Genomic DNA, 20,213 nt, shown 5'->3' with positions numbered 1-20,213 from the left:
ACACACATATATGACATCTTTCCAAACATTGCTCAGCAATACGGTTTTGTTTTGTTTTGTTGGGTAGTTTGAAAAGTTAATTTGGACTTAATTTAACTCAAACCTTACCTGTTGAGCGCACAGGGAGGTTCTGCACTTTTATACCAAAGCTTTTGCGAGGTTCATCTTTGTCTAGTGAAGGTAGAGGTTGAGCAGAAGGAGCGGGAACCGCTGTGGACTGTACAGAACGAGCTGGCGAACGATCACTGGAGCTACTGCTGGAATCACTGCTGTGAAAAAAAAAACACAAAACACTCTTTTTAGTACCATGTAAATACAATGATATAAAATTACATTCATTCCCAGATAAAAATAAAGTATACCTGAATGTACAAAAAATATACTTAAATACAAGCAAGTGCACTTGTATTACATTGTTATTTAAATAAAAGTGTAAACGTTATACACTACAAAATAAGCTGATTAAAAGTATAGTTCTACTTCAGTAGCAGCTCAGTGCACTTGAATAAGTAAACCAAATACTAGTAACACTTAAAAACAATTTAGTCTATTGAAATAAATGGTGTCTCAAAATAGCACAGGCATTCTCAACATAGACATTCTTAAGTTTATCTTAAAAAGTAACAACTTTTTAACTAATTGTACAGAATTCGTGCATGGAAATAGTATATTTAGTTAACACTTTACAATAAGATTCATTAGTTAACATAAGTTAATGCATAACATGAACAAACCATGAGCAATACATTTGTTACAGTATTTATTAATCATTGTAAATGATAGTTAATACAAATAAAGCTTTTAATTGTTTGTTCATGTTAGTTCACAGTGCATTAACTAACATTAACAAGATTTTAATAAAGTATTAGTAATTGAAATTAACATTAACAAAGATTAATAAATGCTGTATAAGTGCAGTTTATTATTAGCTCATTTTAACTAATGTAGTTAACTAATGAACCTTATTGTAAAGTTATACCTATATTTACGAAAGTGCACTTAAGGCGGATTTTAGTGTACTTTTTTCACCTGGGTTGCTTAGTGGTGGAATGTTATAAGTATTAATAAACAACTTATATTGATTCAATTCAATTGTAGTTCATTTTCCCACCTCTAAGAGGCACTAAAGGCAAAAAAATGCCACCTTTTATAAATAAACCATTGTTGGTCTTAGCAAATAAATATAAAAATGTTATAATATGAAAAGAATGCCTATACCAGTCACAAAAAAGACAAGGAAACTTGCAAGCAATATGGCACATTCACGTATATAAAGCTAAATGACAATATATTGTAAGGGTGCTGGCTCTTTTTTTAAGGTTCAAATAATAGTGTTTTAATAGTAAAATAAACATAACTTTACTAAAGTAAAACATTATTACGAAAAGCAAGATATGCCTGCATTGAAAGCTAATATTTGTTTAAAGAAAAAATGTAAATTTATTTGAATGGTGAATTAATACACATATTAATAGTGCTATTTTGCATGGTTGTATAGCAGCTTTACAGAAAATACATTTCAGTACAGTAGAGGCATACGAAACAAGAGGAATAACAGAAAACAGTAAAATGATAAAATACATGTGTAAGGCAGTTGGTCAGCAATGAGATTAAACATCAGACACAAAACCACATTCATGTAATGACATCTAGGGTATGGTTGTCTATTTTTCACGTTGTGGTGCTGATTAAAGCATATTAAATGTTCAGTAATCAAAATGTTATTATAAAACCATCCTTTCAATATCCTTACACATTTCAATGACTTAATATGTACATCTTGAATAACATTTACATGATGGTTTGGCCATGACTTTACAGTGGGTACTACTTTTCCCACTATGATTCAGCCATATATACTGCTTTCCTTTTGTCTGTTTACATCGCTGTACTGCCCTCTTTTTCCCACTCGCTCTTGCTCTCAGTGCTTCTGATAGGGGCTGGCCTATGGGAGTGGGCAAGGAGCCAGCGGTGGCTAGAAATTTCCAGTTCCAACTGGATCTCACGGGGGTGGGGGGAGTTCAAGTGGGCAGTGTGAAAATACACCAGCCGTTGTTTCTTAAAATTCCCCTACAGCATTTTCTCCTCCAAGCACACACTACCGATATAGGAAATTTATTTAACAACAAACCTTTTCAGATAAATAAACCACTCTCCATTTTAGCTTAAACATAGTCATAGTTCTCTTTAAAACAGCGATGGAGACCATCCTGCAATTTAGAGGAGCAAACAACACAAAGATTGCCATTTGGTTTATGCTTATAAAAATATTGTTAAAATACTCAATATTTACATATATTAGTCATTCAAAACTGCATCTTGCCATTAATAACATTTCTTTCACTTAAGCAAAATAAATAAGAGGTTTAACAAAATAATTATCCAGATAAAAATTGCTTTCCAAATGACATTTAGTTCCAGCTATTAACAGAGGACATCTGCGATTTCATTGACTAAATTAGGATGTGTCTGGTTTTTACGGAGATGGAAGCGTCTATTGTCTGGGTGTAGCCATTATGGAAGGTCATGTGCTCTAGATGTGTGCACCACAAAACATATTGAAATAAGACTGGTACATGTTATAACAGAGATAGAATTATGGCAAGGAATTGATTATGATAAGGATCATACTAGACGCTGCTAATACAATGGCTGTTCTGAGCAGCTCAAAAACCTTCACAGAGAAGTTACAGTATTTGGCAAAGGTCAAAATGAATGAGTAGAACTGCTGTGAAAAAAACCTTCATGTCACAAACATCCCTATCTGGGCAAGATGGGTAATTTCCACTTTTGTTCTATCCAATTCGAAAACAATACTGATAAGTCAAAAAAAAATGAAGAGGTAGTATTTATAGCATCTAATACACCACTCTCAAACAACGAAGATTCATCAACATCAAGATTCATCAAGTATTTCCTTGTCAGGTAGTTTGCGTGTAGCCTAATGCATGTGGTACGTTCACACCGCCGCCGACAGGAGCGTCAAAAAAGCTCTGGCTGGTCTGCCAACAACGCTATAGAAAAAATGTAGTAGACGCTGTGACGCTCTAATGCATTTTCTGGAGGTTTCTGCCTTCTGATTGGTTGCCACTAGGGATGTTCACACGTTTACCGAAGGTAAGAATTTATGACCGATTAACATTATCAGTTAAAATAAAAAAATATTTGTTAATACATGGTGCGTGTCGTCATGAGCCGACAGACATTTCGCCACTTTTCTATCTTTAATTTGTGAATGTCCTGTAAATGACACAAATGATTGCTGCCCTGACTGACGGTCTGATAAAGTAATCAATTTGTATGCGTGTTTGGAAGCTGAACGGAGACGCCGCGTGTCCGCGCAAGATGACGCGGTCCGTCACATCCGAACAGACGTACGCTGATGACCTCTGACCCTATCCATAAACATCTCTCTTTTTGCACAAATGAAGAAAGACGACGCAAAACCAAAACTTTCTGAAAAGCGTCCTGCTTTAGAAATGACCACTCTGGTAGATGAAATGGAGACAATCTGCCCTTTAGATATTAATCCTCTGGACTGATCGCGTCCTTTTTGATAAGGTAATGTTGCGTGAATATCTGATAATGTATGAATCCTGGTTCTGTTGTTGATCTGTCGCTGCTGTTTGCACGTTCAAATTAAATGTTTTGTTTTTACTAGTTCACAGACAACCGTCAACTGTATTTTTACTCAATGACAATTTCATATTAAAATCTTATAAGTTAACGGTAAATGTTCGGTTTAGAAGCTACGGTTGTTGGTCGGGAAAATTAACTGATATGAGCATCCCTACACTCTAAAAAACAAACGGTGCTATATAGCACCAAAACAGTTGCTTTGGATCGTAATGATAGAAGAACCATTTTTAGTGCCATATAGCACCGGTGAAGAACCAGTGAAGCACCAGTGAAGCACCTGTGTAGAACCATATAGTGCTATGTAGAACCATATGTGGTGCTATATGGCCCCTATATGGTTCTACACTGGTGCTTCACTGGTGCTTCACTGGTGCTTCACTGGTGCTTCACTGGTTCTTCACCGGTGCTATATGGCACTAAAATGGTTCTTCTATCGTTACGATCCAAAGCAATTGTTTTGGTGCTATATAGCACCGTTTGTTTTTTTAGAGTGTAGTTGCCACCGAACGTTTCCGCTTTCCGATTTGTTGCTGCCGAACCACGTCAGCTCATTACCATAAAGTTCAGCTGATTTCAACTGATTTTGTTTCATCAGCCTTAGCCGATGACCGATACAGACTGCAGATTTTCTTGAGCCGATATTTGGATGCGATACTGCTTTTGCTCACTCAATTTACATCATAAAAATGACACGATGATTCCAAATGTTACAAGTCTCAATTTAAAAAAAGTTACATTTATTAAACTTTAAAAAACTATATTTAGCAAATAGTAAAAACAGGTGAGGGTGCTATGGAACCCTGAACTGCGTTCTCCACAATGATGAGGAACTATCAGAAAAGGATATTGATTTCTAGCACTTTACTACTACAAATATATATAGAGATGAGAAATAAAAACCCGCTTTGTCCAGCTATGATCAGCTGTTAAGCCGAGCTTTCGATGTTGTCTGTAAATAATGCCGGAAAAAATATTGGCATGTATCGGCTGATGTCGATACACATAAAACTTGCAAAAATATTTTTTTAGCTTATATTTCTGTACTGTTTGTTAAGTAAAACTTTTATAAAATTATAATGTTTAATAAAGACATATTTAAGAGATTGATGTTTTATTCATTTCTCATATTTATATATCTAGCTCTGATGTTACAAACACCAGGGTTGTTCCAGCGAACGGCTTCTACTACCCTCTTCTTTGTGTTTGTTTTTGACTCGATTGCTCGCGTCGCCGGTCGCCCCCTGTTGTTTCAAAGAAAAGTGCAACAGCGAGCGCATCAACTACAAACGCCTCATCCATTTTTTGAATGTGTGATTAGCGGAGACTCGCGTTGCGGCCAAAGCTCGAGTGTAAACGCAGCTTCATTGAAAATGAATAACTTCCGGCCACTTTGACGCTCTCGCCGGTGGCAGTGTAAAGACACAAGTAAGGTTAGCTTTTCATTTTTAAGTTAACGCATTAGACTTTCTAGAAATTGTGTTAATCTGTGGAGATTATGTTGTTGGACAAAACGTGTAAAACACAGATCTTACTTGTGTGATAATCCAAAAGTTTTATTGGCAAGGGAACCAGTGTCCAGCTAACTTCCGAGTTGGCCTACAAAAATAAGTCATCCCTGCAGCACTCAATTAAATTATTACTACAATTAGCAAATGTAAAAGCTAATAAGACACTGATTTGACTAAGCCAAGGGTATTCTTTAAAATGTAAATGTCTGAAGGTGAAAACAAAAAACAGCCAAAATGCACTTTCTCCGATTCATTTTTAACTTGAACCATAGGCTTAATACAACCACAAAAGTTTAACATTTTATGCTCAAATGCACTTCCATCATATAAAGTGATTCCCAAAGATGAATATCTGGCCTAAAACCTGCTGGGGGCAATTCCTGACCAGATGGAGCATTTATCTGCTCCAGGGCATCCCAACATGGCTGACTAGAAAACTACTCACCCCTTTGGTGCTATATTACAGCATTGGATCATAGTGTACTTAATTTGGCATGATCAACAGAAAATGACTATTAAATATTGTTAAACTATTTATTTATGCTCATGAATAGTTAACAGAAATGACCATTAGATAGTCAAGGGGTATCAATTGATAAAAGATTATCATAAATACACTTCCTTTAGAAAAGTCAGTGTTGTGGCAGAACATAATAAGGGATAAAGAAAACATAAGAAACTTTGTGGAAAGTAACTGAAATGCACACAACAGGGGGTTGTGTTGATTTCTAAGTGACCGAATATCTCCTGGACTACAGGTAAATTAATAATTATTAAACAGGAAGAATTGGACACAGCTGTTAATCCACCTAGGGCTGCCTAAAAACTTTATCGCCCGTAACCATGCAAGGACAAGACTGGTAGGAGAGGCCAACAAGAGACCAATGACTGAAGGAGTAACAATCTTCACTGGCAGGGATTGGCAAGAAACTGTGCAAATGACAGCAGTTCAGGGCTACAGACGAAGACCATTTTTTGAGAATGTGCGAGTTAAAATTTGACGTGGTTGCATTTGCGTGAATGCATGGTAGAGCTGTGGAATATAATTATTTAATGGATATATTGCGATGCTGATGTGAAGCAATTATGCATTGATGCATAAAAACAAGAAATTATACTAGTTTTGTTTTATTATTGTTTTTAAAAAATGCTTTTGAGAAAAAATATTTTTAAAAAGTAAGACTTTTTGACTGTAATTTCAGAATGATTGAGCCCTCTCTCCCTCTCTCTCTCTCGATGAGCAATAATAAAGCGCCATCTCATATACAGTATTTCTGAGTTAAAAAAGATTAAAACATTTTGCCAACATGAGGTCTTGTGTAACTGTCAGTCTTTACATCAGTGCAAAACAGACAACTATTCATCTACATGCATTGATTAATGTTGCTGTAATAAAAGTGTCCGACCAAATCATGTGCTGGTGAAATCATTTGTACTGCAATGTCTCGAATCCATCCGCGCGTATCCGTGGCTGAGTATGCTTTGAAAGCTGTGACAGACGAGGAAGTTTTCCAAGGCACTAAGAAAGTTGGTAGCAAAGTTGGTAAAACTTAGTCTAAAGCCCTGGCAGTTGCCAGAGTACTTCAGCAGCAACAAACATTTATATTGAAGGGTTTCAAGGAGATAAATGGTGTTAATAAAAATTCATATTAAATCTCAGTTTTTGAAACTGCGAGCAGGAAAGTCTGAAACTAGCTGGAAGAAGGTTTAATGTTTTTTTTTTAGCTTTGTAGGCATTGGACTATCCATTATCATCATATAGTACACCATCCCAACTGTGAAGTAGTGTTGGGCGATATGCCCTATTTTCAGATCGTCCTATCGTCAGCCTGTGAGATCGGCGATACACGATATTATCGGGGGGCGGGGCAGTAGTTTACTCATTTTTTTATTTGTTAATTTTTTACTCATTATAACAAGTCACTTGATGGGTGGACAAAAAAACAAGAGCAACACCGTCATGGCCGCAACTTTCTTAAACCTGATGCCATTAATGCGAGTGCGTCATTAAAACCCTATCATGATTACTTAATAACTGTAAAAACATGCATCTGCGCACGCACACACACGTGCGCGCACATAAACAATTCAATGCATTGGTTTAGTGCTGTTGCAGAAGACTACACGTGTCAAGCAGTGGTGCTCTCATGAGGTGCCTTTTTAAACGCATCGGTCCAGCGAAACGCGATCATATTTTAAACACAATCATATATTAAACACGAGGGACGTGTTTCTACAACTCCTTGAAATGCATATCATAAACAGGATTAATACCTAGTGATCTGACTTCAGACAGAGCGCAGCTTTCTGCACGTACGCGAGAGTGAGAGAGAGAGGCGCTAATATGCAGCGGGTCATATTTTAAACAAAAAGTAAAGTTTGCCTCAGCTCGCATGAAACGCATTAAACTGAACAAATACATAAGGATTACTACTTTAGTTTATGTTTAGACTTCGGACAGACGCGAGAGCGCGTGCACGTGAGACAGAGAGAAGCGCAGCTGCTCATGACGCGGCGCGCTGGATTTAAGTGGTAGAAGGAGACCAAGACGCGCGCATTAATGCAGGTACGTGCAAGAAGGAATTCTCTCTTTACAAGCTCTCCTCGTAAAGTGAAGCCAAACCCTCATGTGAGGAAAAGCATGCATTGTGGGTGTTAATATAAAACTATGATGATGATAATAATAATAACCATTCGCCAACTATCGTCGTGACTATCGCCATGAAAGCCTGCCATTGGCGATATGTCTGAAGATCGTCGATACACGATACTATCGTCTATCGGCACAACCCTACTGTGAAGTATTGCTGGGTGATCTATAGGTTCAAACTGTAAACTGGTTTGAATTACATGTCAACTTTCTACTGTAAACAAAAGCTTGCAATGCTTGCCCCGCCTGCAGGGTCTTCTGATTGGTCAACTGTCCTGAAACTGACATTGATGAACTGCACTACGAGATTAAATTATTTAGCATATTGCGCTCATACAAGATGCAGCAAAAGATGCGAGACGCAAGTACAACGGTCAAACTATGTGACTGTGGTGGCGCGCATTAATCTGATTTGTTACACCAGTTTCAAAACGAAAATAGGTGAAGAAAAACAGATCTAATGTGCCAATACTGGTGTCATCCAGTGCCAAAAAATGCACAAGTTACATGCACAAAATTTGGTCAATCTGACTGAATTTAATCTGATTGAAGGTTACGACAATACAGTTTACATGTACCCTAAACATTGCAATCTGATTAAAATGTGTTTATCAATGTGTTTATCAATGTGTTTATTCAAGAGCACAGCCAGGGTTGCCAGATTTGCGCATCAAAACCATCCATATAGAAATTCAAAACTAGCCAAAAAGCATCCCGATGAATATTTACAGCTCAAATACCAATAACTGAAATCTTTTCATCTTTTACCTGCAGAAAAAAAACAAACCTGCAGTTTAAACAGTAGCCCAAATCTGAACTCGAAAAAAATGACTTGGCAATGCCACCCAGCACACAGCATCTCTTGTCGAGTTCACGCTTTATTTCTGGATAATTGTACAAATGTTTCTGTGAAGAGAATTATGTGATGTAAATAAGAGGTAAATATAAGACATGAACTTGAGCACAATTGTTCTGCGCATGTGCACAATGTATTTTTGAATCCGATTGAGAAAATACTACGATTCACGTGTTTACATGCATACTTTTCTCTTGCTGATCGGATCACATATCAGACTACACCACCCTCTTCAATACAATCGAAATTTGCATCCAATCGACCCCAATCGTATTGATTAAAGTGTTTACGAGAAGGTTTTTTAATACGATTAAGCCATCAATACAATTACAAACGGATTATTTGGTTTTATGTAAACATGCCTACTAATAATGAAGAAAAACTAAGCATACATTTTAAAGTAAGAGGAAAATCCAGAACTCTTATGGGAGGACCGCGATAATCTGTGAAACCACCAGAATGCTAAAAAATGTGGTATAGATTTTGGGGTAAACCACCCAGCACTACTTTGGTGCTTGTAAGAAAATGTAGAGTTATTGGGGTTAAATGAATAAGGCGAGAAAAGCTTGACAGACACCTGCAGCTAAGAATATGGTTTCCACTGAGACAATGACCACAAGCATAAATCCACAGCCAAAACAGGTACACCTTAAAAGTAACCTACAAAGTCCAGATCTCAACTAAACAGAAAATGTATGAGTGTTGAGGATTAAGGCTACTAACTCGATCTCAATACAAGAACAATTTTGCAAGAAAGAATAGGTAAAATTTCTGTGGATACTCAGACATGACTATAATTGTTAACAATGGTAGATCTACCAAATATTGACTTGAATGGGGTGATACCTTCTGGAAACTAGTATTTTGAGTTCAACTATTGTGTCACAAAATGCAAATAACTGCTCTCTGGATCAATGCTGTAATTTTCCAGGGAGATGAATAGTTTTACACTGTAATTTTCAAGCTTCCTGTGGAACGTTTACCAATAAAGTCAACAAGACTCTTTGAAAACAAGTGTAGCCATATTCGCACTGGATCAGTATTATCTGGGGACCTCGTGTGATTTAGAAATTACCCCCCTACATCTGAATTTCGTGTGGCGCATTTGCACGGCATAAGTGAAGCCTGTTATGTTGTCAAGGCTTTGCATAACACCGTACACAAGACGCCATGTTAATCAAAGTTTTTCTCTAACCATATGCAATATTAATCACAGGACCATGTTTTTTGGCAAAATATGTTAAGTCATGGGCGGGGAAATTTTTCCTTTACAAATTACAGATATAGCCAATTTACACGGGATTAAGATCACAGACAACCTCCGCAATTATTAAAAATGACTAAAGGTCACCAGGTAATACTAATCCCATGCGAATAGGGCTTTAGTCAAGAGGAAAGACTCAGCGGGTCTAATGGAGTTAATGATATGTAATCAGTAACCATGGTTATGGACTGTTTCAGACACCAAGGTGATCACCAAGACCACTGAACACAAAGCTATCACATGTCATTATGAAAGCATGTGGCTTCAGTCCAAAGATCCAGGACTAAGCACCTGAGAAGTATCCTACTACATATGGCCACGACATGCTAATCAAGCATTTGTTATCAATGTTATCAAGATAGTTAAACTTGTGGGATTTTCAGCATCAACATGCTTATGGTGTAATGGTGAATTGTGTCATTTTGTGCAACCAGTGTCACCAGTTTTCAAAGACTGTCTTCAAGTATTCCATTGGCCGGACAACAACCTCAAACCACTGGTTGAGCAAATGTTGCTATGCAATGTTGTCTGAATGCTCTGATATATATATTTGGAAGCTCCACAGAGTACACTTTCAAAGGAAATCAGCTTAGAAATGTCTCAAGTTGGGCTGGGTCAAAGTATTTTAAAAATAAAAAAACAGCAAATGAAGTTTCAAATGAATGCCTGACCACCAAACCCTTAAAAGTGCAACACTGCAGGTCAAGTACAAGCAGTCACGAAAACATTTAAAACTAAAAGTACAATAAGATATGCCAATGAGATCGTTTGAAACGTACCTGCCGCTGCCACTGCTGCTGGTGCTGCTGACTGAATCAGAGCTGGAGGAGCGACTGCGGGATCCTGAGCCGCTGCGGGAACGCGCCGGCCGTGCGGCCTGACTCGCCAGCCTCTGCGGTGATGGATTGTGTGATTGTGAAGAGTGTGGTGAACCACTTCGACTGTGGTGGTATGTCCTTTCTCCTCGTCTCCCTCTTTCCTCTCTGTATAAATCCCGATGGACCACACTGGCCAGAGTGAAAGATTCCCTCGCACGGGGCTCGTACCGAGTCTCTGTAGTCTCAAAACGACTGGGGCTTCGACTTCGTGAACCATAGTAGACTATAGCTCCTGGTGTTGACGCTCCACTTACTACTCCTGCGGCAGCGCTGACGCTGCCACCAGCACTGCTGCTCCCCGTGACGCTCCCACCGCCGCCTGCGCTGGCCCCGGAGGAGCTCCCTCCAATGCTGCCACTGGCAGAACTGCCACTTCCACTGGCTCCACTAAGGGCCCGGTCCCTTGAGTCTCTGTAATAATCAGTCTCATAGTGGCGTGGTCGATCAAAACTAGTGCTGTTGGTGCTGCGTTCATGGTGTCCATAGGCACTGTGATCGTAAGAGCGCTCCCGACTGTCTGTCGCCCTACAGGATAAGGAAAGGAATGAAGGATGGCAAAGAAAAAATGGAAAGAATGAAACAAATGTTATTTTTCTTAGTTGGTTTCCTGATAGAGATGGGTATCAAGTGACATGCGTTAAAGAGGTGAATTATTCAAAACAACTGCAGGTGCATGTTGGAAAGTTATACTCTTAGATCATTCTATTGTAGTGCTTAATACAAATACTGACACCATGTAAAACAACTTAAGAGTTCACACTGTAAGAAAAACTTAAGCATTTATTTTTATATCTGCTTGTTTTTGTCTTTGCTGTAATTTGTGTTTTTATTTGGCATTTTCATATTTGAATAAAAAAGAAATATGCATGACAAAAGTCATGCATGCCATGGTCAGTCACATTCCAAGTTACACAGGGTAGAGAAATGTATTAAAGATTAATGACATATGGTTCTTATTAAAAAAAGCTTTTAGTTTTTTTTTTCAAAATGCATTCACATTTATGCATTTGGCAGATGCTTTTATCCAAAGTGATTTACAGTGCATTACAAGCTGTGCATTTTATTAGTATGCGTTTCCTGGGATCGAACGGATGACATTTTATTCAGCTAATTGAGGTTTGTTTGCATGAGAAATTGGAATTACATATCCACTGCAGACATTTTTTATTAGTATAGATGGTTTGATCGGACACTCGCGCATTGTTGCGGTTAAGCATCTGGACGGAGCTTAACTTCCGGTCGCTGTTTGTTTAATGGTATGGCTAGTGGCTAAACTGAAATTGAAAAAAAAATGATATTTTGGTTTCCTAAAGACGTCGATCATGGATCACCGCTTCGTGAAGGGAGGTTTGACAGCCAATCTGTAGTTAACATTGTATACATTTATTTTACGTTAGTAAAATGTAGTAACGTAGTAAAGTTAGTTATGTTTGTTCCACGATAGCTGTTTGTTTATGTTGTTACTGCTGAAACCATCTATACTAAAGTAAATTATTCTTTATTACACTAAAAACATAAAAGCAAATATGCCCTTTAATTACGAATTTGCTGTTGTCTAAACCAGTGGTTCTCAAACTTTTTCCGCATGCGGCCCCCCTTGTGTACGGTACAAATTTATGACAAAAATTTTTTCTAAAATTTAACATTTTAATTCAAAACATATTAAGTTATACAAAGTAGTGCTGTTGGTTAGTAGCCTTATTTTTTTTTAGGTTTAATTACACAGAATTCATGATAAATTAATGTATTTTATAAAATGTCATAAAACTGGGACCCCCCTGGCACCATCTCGCGGCCCCCCTGGGGGCCCCGGACCCCACTTTGAGATCCACTGGTCTAAACAACCTACTTTCTATAATTGATTGACACGAATGCATATTCATGCCTCATTTTGTGATTTAACAGTAATAAGGTTTTATAAATACAATGCAGTCATTCTGAAAGAATTTGTTGTGGATATATCTCTTGCAATAGCCCAGCATCATTTGTTCTGGTCAAGCTGTTAAATAATAAATGTGGCAGGGGTTTCTGAACAATGTTTGAAAATAACAGCTATGCCAAGGATAAGAGATGCTACGCTTCGCTCTATATTACATCCACTTGAACATAAGCCCATTCAAGCTACTATAAGCAGCTATTCAGGTATGTACTGATACTTTGAAAAAGCTGTGAAGACATAATTATGCTTCAAGAATGGTGAATCTTTCTCAAAAGATCTGTTGTCTTCGCAAAACTTAAATTCTCTTTAGACTGCAACAAATACTAAAGCAAAAAAGCATGATTTAACAGATAAAAACCACAGATAATCAGAAGTGTTACCAGTGCATTATTTTTAATATAGACACCAATGCCTATATTGTACACTGTTCATTAGCTTTGATGTATAGTTGCCTAGCAACACAGTAACTGTTATGAATGTACAGGCTATATAAGAATATTGATTATTTTAAAATAGCTTCTCTGCTTCTATGTAAGGTTTTAAAGGACAAGTTCGGTATTTTAGACTTAAAGCCCTGTTTTCAGATTGTTTATGGTCAAATAGAATGGTTTTGACTGAAATTTCGACATTTTCGGCTGCCCTGAGAATTTTCGCTTGTTTGTGTTTCAGCTCAGACCTCTACAATGGCTTTATAGGTGCACTGGAACAATCCTTCCTAAAATGCATTAAACTTTCGTTTACAAAGACGTGAAACTCACCGAGTGGTCAGGGGTGTTCACTGATATGCTCACACAAAAATCGCTGCAAAAGATGCTTTCCAACAGCTGTTTTAGCATTCGTTGTTAACTTGTGGACCTATTTCCCAAAACGCCTCACACCCGTACATTCTTCCGCTTAGAGCTTGAATAATAAACACTCCAGCCCAGGAGGTGGCGCTAATCCGCCTTTGCCAATTGCAAGAATAGAAACAAAGTTCCCGGCGCGGAGTAATACCGTACCTCACAGGACGTCTAATACAGTCAATGGAGTTGGTAAAAACTACGATAAAACCTGTTGGAATGCGTCTTTTGGAGCGATTTTTGTGTGAGCATACCAGTGAACACCCCTGACCACTCGGTGAGTTTCACGTCTTTGTAAACGAAAGTTTAATGCATTTTAGGAAGGATTGTTCCAGTGCACCTATAAAGCCATTGTAGAGGTCTGAGCTGAAACACAAACAAGCGAAAATTCTCAGGGCAGCCGAAAATGTCGAAATTTCAGTCAAAACCATTCTATTTGACCATAAACAATCTGAAAACAGGGCTTTAAGTCTAAAATACCGAACTTGTCCTTTAAGGAGGTCGCACACCGGGGCGAGAAGTGCTGCGCATCTAAAAGTTGCCTGACAACGGCCGTCCGCTGTGACTCTGTACACTGCACAAATGTTTTTGTTTTTTTAACATTACATTACATCATATTTGTCCAAAATTGGTAAAGACTATCATAGGGAACTAACACATATTTTTCATCTGGAAATAAAATCTGTCGGACTAAAATTACGCTACTGAATGTGTACCTGCGAGTTGTCCAACACGCGACATGCCGCTACTCGTCCGGTATGCGGACTGTTAGGGGCTGTTAACACTTGGTATTAAGATGTATTTTCGTAGATCGGATCACAAGTGGATGACGCTTAAGACAGGTGTAAACAGTGTTCCAAATGTTTTGAGCTCGTCCACTTTCGACCACTTTAACCACATTCAGCGGGAGACGAAAACCCTTTCGATCACATTGCTTTTTTAGTGTAAACGCACATGTGGTTGAATGCGTTCACCTTAGCTCTTAGAGGCTGTTGACACTTGGTATTAAGATGTGTTTTCGTTGTATTTAGAGACTGAAGATTCACTTCATATGCACAAATACGTCAGACCCATAACGCAAGATTGTGCAAAAAAATTCACATTTCGCTTCATTCCAAAGTACAAGTTTGGTGGACTATGATCTATAATTGGTATCACGTGAAGTCTTATGATTAATATATCAGTGAGTGTGACCTTTTCAGGTTGAGCAAGAACATCAGGATCACTTTGTGTGAAAAAAACACTTTAGCACGAGATATCATATCCGGTTGTTGCAAGGGTCTGCTTAAAAATTGTGCAAGTCTAGTAAGCCGTGGCTTTAGCTATTTCATAATGCTCATTTTACCATATGCTTATTTTTTGTAAACCTCTCTAAAACAATTTATTTTATTAACTGTATTATTTTATTTAAAAAAAAAACATGAGATAATTATTGCTTTCAACATACATTTCTGTTATTTTAATCCAGTAGATGTATTGCTAGAATACGTCTTGGTTAGTCAATAATAGTAGTAAAAAATAGTATGCATATATCAATAAATCTGACCTAGTTAGGGAACCTTATTGTTCTTCAATGAGTTATTATTATTAATCCAGTTGTTTTTTATTATAAAAGAATGCTTGGTTTAGGGAAAGCCAGCTGTGTAACTTGACTGTGATCAACCTTTAAAATACATATATTTCATTCCTGTCACAAGAACTGACAAACATTGGTGACACATTGCATCACAACACTCCAAGCTCATTTGCCATCTCCTCCAAATCCATAGAGGTGTTTTCTGATTGGCCAACTTTTCTCTATTCTTTGATAATCCTTTTAACCTTTTTCTTAAAGCCTCAAACATTATTCAAATTAATCACCTAGTTGAGCAGAGAGGCAAAAAGCCAGGGAGTGTGAAAGAAAGTGAGTATCAGGAAAAGGAGAGCAAAGTGAGGTAAACATTTTCAAATGCCAACAAGCTACTATAAAACAGCCTGTTTTAACGGCTACATCTGTTAGTGGGAGATGGAAAAGACAGGGGATCATACTAGGGGTTAGAGAACAGCTAATATACACATGGCAGAACATACCAACCTTTTAAGACAGCGGTAACCCGACCTACAATTCCAAATACAATTTAGGGAGACAGAACTTTGTGAGCAAAAAAGGGGGTTAAAAATGTAGAATGTAAAAATGGTAAGAAAAAAATCAACGAAGTAATCCTTATTTTATTCAGGATCCAATATAATAGTTCAGCCAAAAAAAAAATCCATGAATCTGATGAAAAAATGACATTGTGATCTGGGAAAAGCGTATGGAGGTAATAGTTAGGAGGGAGGATGTCCAGTTCAAGTCCAATACAAGAATCCCCATACACGTCAAAAAACAGTATGAAGATTTAAGTCCAAAAAACGCAATAAATCCACAGCATTGTTTTTCTTCATACAGCATCATTTCTGTTCTTCATTTAGAAGTCCTTTGAAATAAATTCTCTCTCTCGATATTTGAAGAACTGCAAAATCGCTTTTCATGGTGCCTTTGAGCTACTAAATCCCTCTTCTCGGTGTAGATAAAAAAATCTCTGGTGCTTTATTTTGAATCCTTCAGTACAACCACATTCTTTGGGATGTTGAAAAGATGTTTCCAGACGTGCCACCAAAATAAAGTAACAATGTTCTAACTGTTGTGAGTAATCCAAGTCATCTCTGAAAATATGGGGGTTGTCTTCTTGTTTTACAAATCCCACTGGAATCTTGACTGATGTCTGGAAGAAGATCAATAATCCATTGGCATAGGAATAGTCCATGAGCAGAAAGGTTCCAATTTTTGTTGCGTCTCTTCTTGATAGCACTGTATCCATAGTCTTTCTAGATCCAGTATGGGGCTTTGTAATCCAATGGGATTTTTAACATCCAAGTTGAATAATATTCAGCCCCACAACAGCAATACCTCCATGCTTTAATTTGTTGATCCAAAAAAACAGTACACTTTTCCAAATTAGAATGTATACTACTATAAATCCATTCTTTTATTATTTGGAGTTTTAAAAAGGCAAAAATGAACTCAAATGGTTTAGAAATAAGAAATGAATAAATAAAGAGATTTGCTCACTGTGTTTCTGTCACATTCTACCATGTTGATCAATGGCCAAAGTACCCCATGTAATAACCAGCAAACCCCTAACACCATGCATAATCCCAAAAAACAGCAAGGTAGGTATAGAATATCCTTGTATAGGTAGTATTAATCCAGTTTGATTAGGAATCCAGAGAATATCATCCAGAGGTTTCCAGATCACGGAAAGAATGAACTGTTTCTAAACCACCCATTTCAATAATCCAATTACCAATAAATGCGTCTTAATTGATCAACACCGCAATGCTGTTAAAATAACAGAGCAAAACCACATTTGGTAAGGCATTAATCCACCTTGGGCGTACAGTACTCCAGAATAAGGCAATCCCAGGTACGGTCACGGTCACCGATTCTCTCTGGCTTCCAGAAATCCCGGAATATTCTGATATCCGTAACGTGCCCTGGATTCTCTTCGCTGTGATATCCAACTCAAGCGACATATACGGCTCAGAGAGAATCCCCATGCAGAGGCACGCTAAGCTCTACGAAATTATGAATTTCTGTGCACGTTCACCATGTTTTTGCAAACTTGTTTTACACGGTGAGTGATGACACACCTCAACTATCAAAGTGTGATGCATAAATTACTACCCTGCAGAGTGTTAACTTAATTTCCCTCATGTCCCCCGCCCGCAAAACAATAAATTAGCCCAATTAATGACGGAAATAATTGGGAGGGAGAGATGAGTAACAAGAAACGAATGGTCCCCCTGCCTTCAGAAAAACTATGTCCACTTACCCGTCTAGTCTGCGTTCAAAGCGTCCCTCTCTGCTGTGAAGTGACACAGGGGGCCCATACACAGGGCCCCCCGCCCCCCTTGTGAACCCTGAAACATCCCGCCCACGAGTGGCTATGGACAGGCTATCATCCAGGCCTCGAGCTGCACTGGGAATAGTTCCTGGTTCATTGTAATCGGTGCGTAGGTCCCTGTCTCCCATCTTGTTGATGGAATTATGAGCTTTCTGAGCACTCTTAATGTCCACAAAATCCACAAAGGCAGCCACTCCACCCTCTGATCCACGTTTTGGGAGGACCTTGACACTCTCCACACGTCCATATCTATAAAGAAAAAGGCAAACACATTTTTTTTTATAAATTATCGGTTGTTAATACAAATGCATTACATGATACTTTCAGTCAATTATACTTATATGAAAACGCATCACGCATACTTGGAATCTGCAAAGGCAGGATTATGACAAGAGTTGTCTGTTTCTAGTGAACCACAGAATAGCAAATAACAATAAACCAACACGGCCCTTATTATCTTTCTCCAGTGTGATTCAAGTGTGTACGTGTGTGTGATAATATACAGCCACCAAGCAACTTGACTACAATCAAGCAAGCAAGCATCACATGTGTGAAATGTCCTTATCATGCATGTTTGCTTATTTTACTTTAAGCACCTTATATAATCATACACATACTAATACTAGGTATGCACTAGGGCTGGGCAAAAAAAAACTATTTTTCGATTAATCGTTTTTGTACAGACGGTTTCATCGGACGCACGTGCACTGATGCGATACACGTCTGGATCCGAACTTTACTTCCGGTTTTGTTTTTTTAATGGTCTGACTAGTTGCTAAACTGATCCCTTGAACAAATGCCTCGTCGAAAATAACAAATGTTTTGGTTTCCTAGGTAATCTATGTGTTGTTGTTTTTTGCTTGTTATATAAATAAACTACGTTTAAAGAACTTTGTTGTTATTTATTCTTAGCGGAGTTTGCCGGCAGTTATGTGCGGCCCGCGACGGCCGCTTGTTTATGTTGTTATTGCTGAAACCGTCTATAAGTGGTCGACTCAAAATCGATTCTCAAAGCCCATGAAAGATTTTTTCCCAGAATTTTATTTCCGCAAACATTGAATGTAAGATTAACGTTAATCTAATTACAAGTCTTCTCCACTAGATGTCACCCTCTTTTTTTCCTTACGCGATGTTACCAAGGAGCAAGAGGCGAGCCTGTCTTTCATTCATTCAGTTTTTATTCTAATATAATATAATATAACATTCTATATAATCTATATATTCATTGAGCTGAATCGAAAATCGAGTATAAAAATGGCCCGAGAATCGGAATCGAATTGTGAATCAAATCAATTTGATAGCTTATACGAATCGAAATCGATCTGGAACATCCGAATCGATACTCAGCCCTAGTATTTACAGCTTTAAAAACAGTTATTAATGGATTCTGATATCAGTCACATTATTTACAGAACAATGTTTTATTATTCTTATTATTTCAGCCATGCATTATAATTTGTCATGATACAACTCAAAATCTCTATACAGTTTAATAACTAACTACCAGTGTGTTATATTATTACTTAGTTTTTAATTGTTATATAGATTCCTTCTCAGTCGTTATGCCAAAGGTTGATCAAATTTCGACCAATACATATCGGCAGCAGATAAATCGACGTGGGTCAACTAATGCATATATCTTCTGTCAATGTTTGAACTGTCGATATAAATGATATTCAATACATGACAGGCTTACAGATGGCTAAAAAAACACTCGGTAGGCATCAGTGAAAATATGAAAATGAGGAAAAAACAATAGGCATTGAATGGGTGCAGCTCACCCCACCGCTGTGTGCTGTAGGTGAGCAGCTGCCTGACACACCAGTTCTCACACTCACTACACACAATCGCCGTCGCCATTTTACAAACCTATTCACACTGCTTATTCATTCCGCATCTTCAATAAGCACCTCTGCTGCACTGACCTGAGCTTTCAGTCACTGTAACCACATCATTCTCCCGCGCAATTGGATACAGATATAATAAGAAGATACATATATATAACGTTACCTAATAAACCCTGCATGCATTAGTAATTTCTCATAAGCTTGATTATTTAAAGCGTTTCAATTTCGTTTTTCCGAAAATGCCAAAGCTAAATAAACATGCATTTGAATAAAAGGCAAAGCTAATGGTCAAAAATCGAACAATAAAAATGACTCGTTTTATATGCAACGTATACGTTTAAAGTTTGTTAAAATTGTATGTAGTAATTGCTTTGCAAATAACCTATGATCTTTTCTCAAGCATAGGCGTTAAGGGTTAAGGTCTAGCCTTCATAAACTACAGCCTGTCAGTGGATATCTCCATCGCAAAACTGGCTACAATAGTAAAACATATTGTGCGATGTTAAAATGAACGTAAGATCGGAGTTCGACTGCATTTTATATATATTTAAAAAAAAAAAAACATTTGAGGCTTACATATTAAAAATTATTTTACTTTGTCACATAAGAAGTCCTTATAAACCGATCAAAACAAATGCCCATAATTTAGTTTCACCACCTTTCATCTTAACCAAAGTAACAGCTTCTGAATGAATTTAAGCCATGCAGGTCCATTTTGAAAAATAAATAAATAAATAAAATACACCCCCACATATGTTGTTGGTAATTCTGTACTTGAACCAATTAAGAGACGAGATGGGAAATGGATGACGATTTTTAATGCTTAAACTCAAAATATAGTTGCCAGAATGTGCAAAAAGGACAGCC

General features: G+C 37.6%; 1 protein-coding gene across 2 annotated transcripts in view; it reads right to left on the bottom strand.

Annotated features, from left to right (window-relative positions):
- The window catches only part of spen (spen family transcriptional repressor), a 33,869-nt gene that overhangs the window by 12,512 nt on the left and 1,144 nt on the right, over positions 1–20,213 (bottom strand). The window contains exons 2-4 of one of the 2 annotated variants that reach the window (XM_065285805.2): positions 17,428–17,748; positions 10,697–11,320; positions 109–269 (exon numbers count right to left, since the gene is read on the bottom strand). In XM_065285805.2, the coding sequence (XP_065141877.1) occupies positions 109–269; positions 10,697–11,320; positions 17,428–17,748 (1,106 nt within the window). The remainder of the gene's footprint in view (positions 1–108; positions 270–10,696; positions 11,321–17,427; positions 17,749–20,213) is intronic. The other variant, XM_065285806.2, reaches the window with a different exon arrangement.

This window comes from Paramisgurnus dabryanus, chromosome 21 (genome assembly GCF_030506205.2).
Source record: "Paramisgurnus dabryanus chromosome 21, PD_genome_1.1, whole genome shotgun sequence".
NCBI lineage: Eukaryota > Metazoa > Chordata > Actinopteri > Cypriniformes > Cobitidae > Paramisgurnus > Paramisgurnus dabryanus.
This window is presented reverse-complemented; position numbering and strand designations above follow the sequence as displayed.